The following is a 10,160-nucleotide window of genomic DNA, read 5'->3' on the forward strand; positions in this document are numbered from 1 at the left end:
TGGGAGTTACAGCTAATTTCTTGCTATAATTCGCAGCAATTTGCACATAATCATTTGAAAATACTGCAGAGTGCCAACAGCCAAGTGTCTGCTGCAATGGTGCAAATCAGGAGAATGAGAAATGCAGTTAGGGCTGAAGAACCCTCCAGAAGGGTCATTTGGGGTATTAAGTTCACAAACTCTTCCTTGCAGTTCAGTAACGAAGGAGATTTTATTCTACCACATGGAGCCCAGTTTCTCAGGCTGTAGGTGGATGGAATGACCTTCATAACAACTGACTTCAGAGTTCACAAAAGTCCTGCCAAACAGCAATGTAGTCTGCGTCTTTTTCTTGCACATAAAGGGTTTTTTAAAATGTTTATTTAAAAGAGGAGGCTACAAGCAGTAGGCACCAGCACCACGACATTTTCACGCAAATACACATTTGAAAAGGCAATAAAACTGTAGTAAAATTACTGAGTAAGGGTTCAGAAACGTGTTTTAATATCAGTATTTATTCTGAACATATCAAAATTACTGAAATCCCATTACACATTTCCCAATCATAATTTCCATCCAAATATCTGGATTGATTATAAAAGAAAATATCTATCCACTATACATTTGTATTTTGTTCTATTTTATAACTATAAATATTTCAAAACATTTTAAAAGGGGAATGAAAACAAATGTGCCCCTAGAACAGAACCCTGCATGTAAAACAAACTAAAGATGAATTATGAACCCCCATGAAGAAGAATTTATAGTAGAAATACCAGTGTTGCTGCAACCCTCTTTTATAGGGTCATCAACAGAGGGGCTATGGAAAAAGGGGGGTGAAATTATTTATTAAGAGAATACATTCTCTTCTGAAGGAAAAGTATTTAATCTGTGGATCACAAACACTTGACCCAGGGCAAAGGTCACTAGTAGAACCAGGAGAAGATGCAGCCTTGATTTAAATAATGGAGAAGTACAGGAGCAGATGCAGGGCTGATTTAAAAGATGGAGAAGCACAGAAGCAAGCACACTCCTGGGAGGGCTGATAGAGAGGACTGCAAAGCTCCAAGGCACCCAGGTAACTAGTAATTGGTAAAGAGCTTGAATTTTAAAGTGATTTATTTTAATAACATGAGATACATAAGCTTCTCTTGGAAAAATGAAAGAGCAAAGAATTCAAAAGCATGCCTAACTAACTATTAGTAGCTTTAATGAAAAGTTTTTTGTTTTTTTTCCAAAGAGACCTGAAGGAACTGGGCACCCATATCTTATCCATGCTCTGTGGAAACTCTTTACCTAAATCTTGTTCATATTTTGGAATTGTGATTCAGTGTATGCTAAGCAAGGCTCAGATATGTCACTGAAATGCTGTCTCACCACATTTTGGATATCACCAGGTTTAGGTGTTGAATGCCTGTCTCTCCTGGCAGCATTATGTTGCTGCCAGACACAGATCTGAACTAAAGCTGCTGATCAATCACAAATGACTGTGCACATGTTCATCTGCCCCAGGGGAATGAACCAACACTCAAGATCACCCTTGACTTGTGACACCCTTGACTCATGGGTGCCAGGGACACACAAAGTTTTGGTTATCATTTTGAGGCATGAGCTCTTGACTTATTCCATGAATACTCAAAAGCAGATTTTCATTTTTTCCCCTTCTGGGAGCAAGTATTTTCAGCCCAGTAGCTGACTCCAGTGTTTCTGCTGGCATCTGCAAGAACTTACTAAGCTTCTACCAAGACTTGTTCATTGTCTGGGAAGCTGAGGGACCTTTACATTTCTGTGGCTCACTGCTCACACTGATGACTATGTGTTCAAATTCTCCTAATCCAAGATAAACATTTGGAAAGGCTTATGAGAATGTAGAGCATGTGTCTGCACACATGCACATGATGACACGCGACACGTGCACAGTGGAGAAATATGTTTGGCTGCTCCTTGACTTATGGTGATGACAGAAGCAAGGATTCAGAAGAAAACAGGCTCTGACTTGAGGTGAGTTACCAGGGTAGTGACGAGGCAGCAGCTGAATCCTGAGTAACACAGCCAAAGCTGGCCATTCCTACAGTCCCCTTGGGTCTCTGTCGTGCTACAGAAGTCATCAGGGGAACTGAATGACAACCTTCTCATGTTTGAGCAATGGAGAACCATGCTATGCACCTCCATTTGATCCATCCTCTCAGCCTTTCCTGGGTGGTATTTTGGGAGCAGGAGAGAACTTATGCCAAATGGCTCAGCCCTGTCATTCTGGATGGCACCACAGCTCAACAGTGAGCTGGAGTAGTTACTTGCTTTAGTTTATGCTAGGGACCACTTTGGCTTTCCAATTAGCCCAGAATGCCTCAGCTGGCCCAAAGGATGCAACATCAGCTGCATCCTCCCATCCTTTCTGGAGCTTGCCTTCAGTGCATGTCTGGCACACAGACTGCTGGGTAGAAGTGTCTCTTTCAATTGCCACAGAACTGGAGATCCAGGATCCTGATATTTTGTCTCCATCCTAGAAACATTAGGAGATGGTCTTAAATGTTTTAAAGTTAACTGCTCACAAAATTAATGGAGATGACCTTTCCATGCTTTGAACAGGAGTCCTTGGTGCTTCCAGGCTGGCAGAATTCATAGAATCAGAGAATCAGAATGGTCTGAAATGGAAAGAGCCTTAAAGATCACCTAGTTCCAAGCCCTCTGCTGTTGGCCAGAGCATCTTCTATTAGACCATGCTGCTCAGAGCCCCATCCAACCTGGCCTCCAACACTTCCAGGGATGGAAGTAACCATAACTTCTCTGGACAACTTGTTCCAGTGCCTTACCACCCTCACAGTAAAGATTTTTTCCTAATACTTAATCTACACCTGCCGTCTTTCAGTTTGAAGCCATTCCCACCCTGTCCTTTCATCCATGACCCTGTAAATAATGTCCCTCCATCCTTCCTGAAGGCTCTGCAATTAGGTCAACCCCAGGCTGAACAATCCCAATTCTCAGCCTTTCCTCATAGGAAAGATGATCCAACCATTTAATCAACTTAGTGTCCTCCTCTGGCCCTGATGCAGCAGGTCCATGTCCCTCCTGTGCTGGGGACCCCAGAGATGGGCACAGCCCTGTCCCAGAGCACAGTGGGCACAGTGGGGTCCCAGAGCCGGCAGGGATAATCCTTCTCTCACTCTGCTGCCTCGGGGCTTTGGGAACACATTATCACTTATTAACTCAGCTCATTAGCGGGGTGCAGCCCAATCCCACGGGGCTTTATGTCTGGGCTGCAGAGAGAGCCCCAAACCGGGGATGTGCGGCGCAGCTCCCCCGGCTGCGACTAGATGTCAGCACTCCACTGGGCAAGCGGCCCCAGCGCAGCATCCGCGGCAAACAAAACCAGCAAACCTCCCCAGCCCTGTACCAGCCCTGTGCAGGACAGCTGCAAAGCTACAAGTGAACCGAGCTGCTCTTCTGCCATGGAAAAAAAAAAAAAAAAAAAAAAAAAAAAAAAAAAAAAAAAAAAAAAAATCATCACCCCCTCTCCCCTGGTGCAGACCTTAAAAAGGGAAGAAAAGGAGTGGGGGAAAGAAAAAAATCTTCAATCATTTTCTTAAGGCCTTGGACTGTTCTTCCAGACCAAAAAAAAAAAAAAAAAAAAAAAAAAAAAAAAAAAAAAATCACAGTTCCCACAATCACCTGGAACTGGAATAACTCTGGCAAGGCAGATGCAGCACAGATAGCTCAGCAAAGCTTTTGTTATTTGGCTTGGTTTTGTCTCGAACGCGATGAGATAACATCGTCTCTCACAAGTCAGTTTTATGAGGATCTGTCAGCTCAGTCCCCATCTGTTCTGGAAAAATAAGCCTTTTCAGGTTAGAGTAGGATGTGGATTCAAATCCACAGGGCACAGATTTAAATCAAAGTATCTGAAGCCCCTTCCAATCGCCAAGTAGTGAGGGGAGGGTTTGCATTTGAGCTTCCCTGTCAAGCTGATTTCTATTTCAAGCCTTTTATCAACAATTAATATTAGAGTATATCCAGAAAAGAGGAAAACAAGGAAGAAACAGTGCAGTGTATGAGAAGGCAGTCTATGCAATACTGGGGAGACAGAGCAGGTAGGAAACAAAGCAGATTCCATTAATTCAGAGGTATTCATTTATAACCACAAAATGAGAATAAGTCTGCTAGAAGAAAGCAAGACATTGCCTAATGCAGAAAATGAGAATCAAAGCATTAGAGTGGCAAGAGATCCCAAAGCTGATTGCTTAGAGTGTTCAGAGTTGACCATTATCAACCTGTGTGTATAGACACATCAGCTGTCACTGCTACTGAACATCCAACTTGGAACTGCACCCTGCACTGCATTCCATGAAAACATTGTAGGAGAGACACCTGGGGCATTTTCAACAGCTCCATCCTGAGCTCTGTCACAGTGTCACAGCTGCTGTTAGAGATCTCTGCTCAGAGCTGCCACCACATCCCAGGAGCTGAGCCCTCAGCTTCACCTCACAGCCCCTGCAGAAATCAAGAGACTGTAAGCAGCAGCATTTGCACCCACATTGCCAAGGTATCAACACTGATTTATTTCAAGAATGGTGACATATTCATAGTCTTATTTCATCACTCTCCTCAGAATCCTAAATGCTCCACTAATGAAGAAATCTGCCTGTGCTCTGCTACTGTCAATGAAGAAAACAAAACTGGTCTCCTTAGGTACTGTTCACTGTTCTCATATTCAGCTATTACTTGTTGATATATATAATATAATAATACATATTATATAGTTATATTATGTTATGTTATGTCATATCATATATCATATCATATATCATATCTTATTTATATTCTCAGAGAATACAAAGAACTTTTCATTAGTTTATTACTAAGAAATTCAGAAGTGATCTATAATTTCACAGACTGTGCTATATAGGAAAATAATTCTTGTGATGTCTGCTCTAGTACCTCTCTCAGCCCTGTTTACAGCAAGCATCTCACAGGAGGGGGAATTTCTGCACCAGAAATTCGCATCCAGCTGGAAAGAGTTACATCCTATAGGGACTGTTACATCCTTTTTTCTTCTTTTTTTTCCCCCTCATTTTCATTCCTCATAAAATGATAGCATTTTGCTGAAATCACTGAACATAACAAAGGCAAAGTCAGCCTGAAAGCCCTGCCAAAGCAACAGCTGCAGGTACTGGATAGGAAACACCTCTGAACTTTCAAAATGAGCTTTGGTAAGAACATGAGTGTATGAAAGAGGGGAGATCCAGCTTCCCACGCCCACCCCATTCCCAGTCCTGGCATCACATCCATCCTGGGGGGAACATCTAACACTGGAGTTTTCCAGCTCACACTGCCCTCTGAAACACATCCTCTCCCAAATGCAAACACAACACCAAGCCCCCTCTCTCTTTGTTTCCAAGGGAAAGTGAGGGAAATAGTCCTGAAGTGCTGGATGCTGTGTTGTGCTGGTTCCAGCTCGAGGTTTCAAGCCCTGCTATGATGGAAGATTACTGTGTCACTCTCGGCCAGCCTCACCACATGCAGAAAAAAACTGAGCAGGAAATGGAAATTACCCTGGTCTACTCAATGGGTTTCTGCAAAAACTGTGATGTCAGAGCAGCAGCACACACATTTTGTGGGGCTGGCTAGGGTTAGCAGTGTGCTGACATCAGAGCTGCTTCAGTCCCACAGGCTTTCCCCATGTAATAGGTGCCAGTGCTATCCTGACATCTGAGACTGCAGCTCTGCTCCTCTTCCAGAGGTCTGAGCATCAGGGAGTGCCCAGGACTGGAAACAGGCTCACAGCCACTCCTGGGACAAAGAAAAGCAGTTGGTGTGGGGTGCTGGGAGTGCCTTTTGCTTTCAAAGAAGGAAGAGCAGTGGAAGAAAGGTGGGTAAGAAGTAGAGGGATAAAGAAAGATGGAAGAAAGAGAGGGGTCTCCAGACATCAAACTGCTTGCTGCTCCTTGAAGCCTCTGCAATGGGGTGAAGTTCTCTACAGGCACATCCTGACCCCTTAGCAAGATCAGATTGCCTCAGGAGATGTTTGTAAGGAAAAATCTGGCTAGATACCCCTGCCTCTTCTCCTAAGAATAACAGACTGACAGAATATTTGAATCTAGGAGCAGCTGTAGGTATCATGATACTTCTTTGTTACCTGTCCTAAAAGACTCAGGTGGTATCACACATCACTGGCCCCATATTTTCCATCCCATGTTCTGACATGCTGCCTGCATTAACATTGTCTTTCATAGTTATAACATCTTTCACAGCATGGGCTGTAAAGATGTTATGGGCAAAAGAAATCTTTGAAGCTTCCCATTCAAATCTTCAAAGAAGGACCTTGAAGAGCACTCAGAGAGAATGTGGGAAAGTCTGGAACAGGGATAATGTTATAAAGCTGACTTTCCCATTTGTCCATCTATAATTGTACCACTGTTGTGCTCAGACTTTTTAAACTTCCATAAAACTCCCTGAGTGCTGAAGAAAATTTATCTATTCCTTCATCCTGTTAGGAACATCTATCAGTTTCTTCACAAAGTTGTGACCAGAAATAACCCATAAACCTGCAATACAGTCTCCAGAGGAGACTGGACTGGAGTTGCTGGTGGGGGCTGCATCTCCAGCAGCATGCACTTCTTGGGCATGTTTTTTCAAAGCCAAATGCCTAACCTTTGCTAGCACACATCATTCTTGGAATTTTGCAAGCCAAATGCCAAACCCTTGCTAGTGGTATGTAGCAAAAGTCCCTAGAAAATGCCAATTTATTCTGCTAAAGAATGTGGTAAAATGTGGCCGATTTTAGCTGCAGAATCACACTATATGGAGAAATAAATCACTCAAGACATAAAAGGAGACATACTTTTTCTTTCATTTCCTCTGTGACATATTCCCCAGCACACACCATTAAGTCACTGCCTTTTACAGGAAATTCTGTGGTAAAACCAGAAAGATTCCATCAAAACCAGACGAAACAAAACGGTGTGCATGTCCTGTGGCTGCTCACTGCCGACCCTGATTCGGAGCAGTGAACTGCTCTCTGCATCTTGTATTGAATGGAAACTGCTGAGTTCTATTATGTTTATTACTTGGCTCAGGATTATCTGCAGTATGTGCTCCAGGAATCACACCTGGGACCAGCCCAGACCAGGGTTGCCCATGTCCTGCGAACCATGGCGTCCTCCCTGCAAGACCAAACCGAGGAGGCTCTCAGGCCACTCCTGGACAGGATTGACATCACCTCTGTAGCTGTTGCCAAGAGAATTTTCAATGGAGTCATGGATGAAAAGTTTGCTGATGGAAATACTAACTGGGGACGAATTATGACCATTTTTACATTTGGAGGTCTCCTCACAAAGAAGCTTCAAGAGCATGGGGTTCAGCTGACTGCAGAGGAGAAGGAGGAGATCTCTTATTTCATCACAGAGTACATCATCAACAACAAATCCGAATGGATTGATGCAAATGGTGGCTGGGTGAGTTTCTCATTTTCCACCAAAGTCTAGATAAAGAGTTTTCATTAATTATTGCTATAGACACTGTCAAAACAATTTTATTCAGGGATTCATTTGGTGGATTAATATTTGGTGTCTGGAATGTCTCATTGAGACTTAAGTGAGAGCTTTGCTTCTGCTTTAAACAGCACAGTGGTAAAAGACAACTTTCTTTTTAAAAGGCCCTTCCCAATTTTGAATAACAGGATTATACCATAATTCAAGTTGAGAATGACTTTAGAAAGTCATTTGGTCCAGCCTCCCACTCAAAGCAGGTTAAACCACACATAGCTTGAAATTTCCATTATTAAATCTAAAATTAAGTGGCATCCTAAGGTCAGTGCAGCAATTTTGCTTTCATAAAGGACTTGGTTGAAAAATACTTAAGTTCAAGTTAAGGAAAGAATGCACAGGTGTGATCCTCACAAATGAAGTCAGCACTTTTGCTGTAGATTTCAACAAAGCCATTATTTAATCCCCCAAATCAGTTTTACTTACAACAAATGTACAGGTAAGTACAACTGGCATTAAATCTTTTCTGTTTGGACTGAGATAATCCTAGAACTTCTATCTATGAATGGTCAATGCTGAGAAAAAACATTGTTACTAAGTGGACTGTTTTGCCAAGCTGCTGAAATTCCCACTCTGCCAGTGAAGGGAAAGTTCCTTCTGCGTTGCAAAGTTTCATCACGCCAATACTTTTTTTTTTTTTTTTTTTTTTTTTTTTTTTTTTTTTTTTTTTTTTTTTTTTTTTTTTTTTTTTTTTTTTTGGGAACTGAGAATCAATGACACCAGTCTCAGTTATTTCCTCGGGACTTTTTTCCTTTACTTATATGTAAATGTTACTTTCTCTTTCCACCCCCTCTCATCCCACATCTCTCATATTTCGTACCACTTCCCCCTGTTTTATTTTCTAATGTCTTGTCCTTTTTTTTTTTTTTCCTTTCTGTTTGTTTTAATCCTTCTTTGTCTGCAGCAGCAAAAAAAAGGTGATAGTGACTCATGGCATCAGATTTATTATAAAGGCTTCTCTTTCCATCTCTTTCAAACAGAGTCAATTTTATTTCAGAGAAGTATCAACTCCTGGCAACATTCTGTCATAATAGGTGGCTCATCACAGTAGAATAAGGAAGCTTAAAGGAAGATATTTCTGAGTGTATTACTACATCAGAAACATAGTACTTGTACCTTCCTGATACCTTCCTGGAAGATGTGGGCTCAGACGATAGAGATCATGTTTGTTTTCTATTTACACAGGGAGGGCACAGTCTTGACTTGGAGATAAAACAAACATTCAGCAAGGTGCAGCTATTTTCAGCCACTGTTTTTAAAGCTCTATTCATCTTCTGATGGTAGAGCTCTGAAAAGCTGTCCCTCACTGCACAATGCTGCAGCACTTTAATCTGACACAGACAGTGGTGTGGTTTCCCTACGTGCAGTTTTTAAGCTGTCCCTAACTGTGCGTGTTCTTTTCCACAGGAAAATGGCTTCCTAACAAAGTTTGAAAGAAGATCACTACTGTCCTTCTCCAAAATTACAGCCCTGTTCATGGCTGTTGTTTCCTTGTTCAGAGAGTACTACTGAAGTAAAAGGATCTGCCATTCATGTGTAGATATTGCCACAAGCTTCATTTCTCAGCCTTCCTCCAAGCAGTATCAACAAGAGAATAATTTCCTTCCATAATTTGTGTTTAATTTATTTGTATTTATTTTGACTAAATGCAATGTTTAACACGCTATCCTAATACCAAATCTGAAGATGACATCCTTCCAAAAGGGAATCTGTACAACATCATGCAGCAATTCAAGTCCACCTTTCCAGAACTGCTTTGAGATCATTTTCCACATCCAGACAGCTCTTGGAATCTCTCTTGCATCTCCATGAAAGGACATTGTTTTAGTGAAATACAATCCAATGGGTTAAGAAACAAGTTTTTATGTCATTTGTTTTGTAAATGAAATACTACTGTAATGCATTTTATTGCAATCTCTGTATAAGAAAAAAGGGGGGGATTTTTGTGAAGAGAAAAGAAATGGGAACTCCAGCATAGAAGTGGGTAGAAGTTACTGACACATACTAAGCAATTTCTATGGGAAGAACTGTTTGTGGAAGCTAGCAACTTAAAAATGTGCACTCACTTACTGTTAATGCAATGGTATGTGTTTTTGTGCTGTATTTTTTTAATTGCTCACATCTACAATGAATGTTCTTTCATATTTGTGTGATGTAGTCATCTGGCTGAATGTTTTTTAAACTAGACGTTTAAAAATGGCAAGTACAAAATATTTTTTAAATGATAAATTTTTGTAAATACACTAATATTTTAAGAAAATATATTAAAATACATGTTTTAAAGTCATGACTGGTCTCATTTTTTCCAGAAGAACTGGAGAATGGGAAAAGATCTGCCTGAGTAAAATAATCTTAGAAGCGTTATCACAATGCTGCTGGAAAATCCAAGTAGTTTATGAGTTTGACCTGATGACCATGGATGTCAAGACTTTCATTTTCATTTTCATTATCAGATAGGTACTATCTGGTGTAAGAAACAGGTATCTTGTGGCAAAACAAATGAACTGGATCAGCTCTGCTGACAGTAATTAGTGTTTTGGGATACATCATAAAACTCAGCTAATTCAGAGAGTGATATAAGAGACTTCCAGGCTTTTACAGTCTGGGGCAATTAATACTTCTACTCAAATTCCATTTGTT

General features: G+C 41.2%; 1 protein-coding gene across 1 annotated transcript; it reads left to right on the plus strand.

Annotated features, from left to right (window-relative positions):
- The first annotated feature begins 6,874 nt into the window (after positions 1-6,874).
- Positions 6,875-9,803, plus strand: BCL2A1 (BCL2 related protein A1). The gene is made up of 2 exons (XM_056499784.1): positions 6,875-7,430; positions 8,928-9,803. The coding sequence occupies exons 1-2, from the start codon at positions 7,011-7,013 to the stop codon at positions 9,030-9,032; spliced, it is 525 nt and encodes a 174-aa protein (XP_056355759.1). The 5' UTR covers positions 6,875-7,010; the 3' UTR covers positions 9,033-9,803.
- Positions 9,804-10,160: the final 357 nt, after the last annotated feature.

The sequence above is a fragment of the Oenanthe melanoleuca genome, chromosome 10 (genome assembly GCF_029582105.1).
Source record: "Oenanthe melanoleuca isolate GR-GAL-2019-014 chromosome 10, OMel1.0, whole genome shotgun sequence".
Classification (NCBI taxonomy): domain Eukaryota; kingdom Metazoa; phylum Chordata; class Aves; order Passeriformes; family Muscicapidae; genus Oenanthe; species Oenanthe melanoleuca.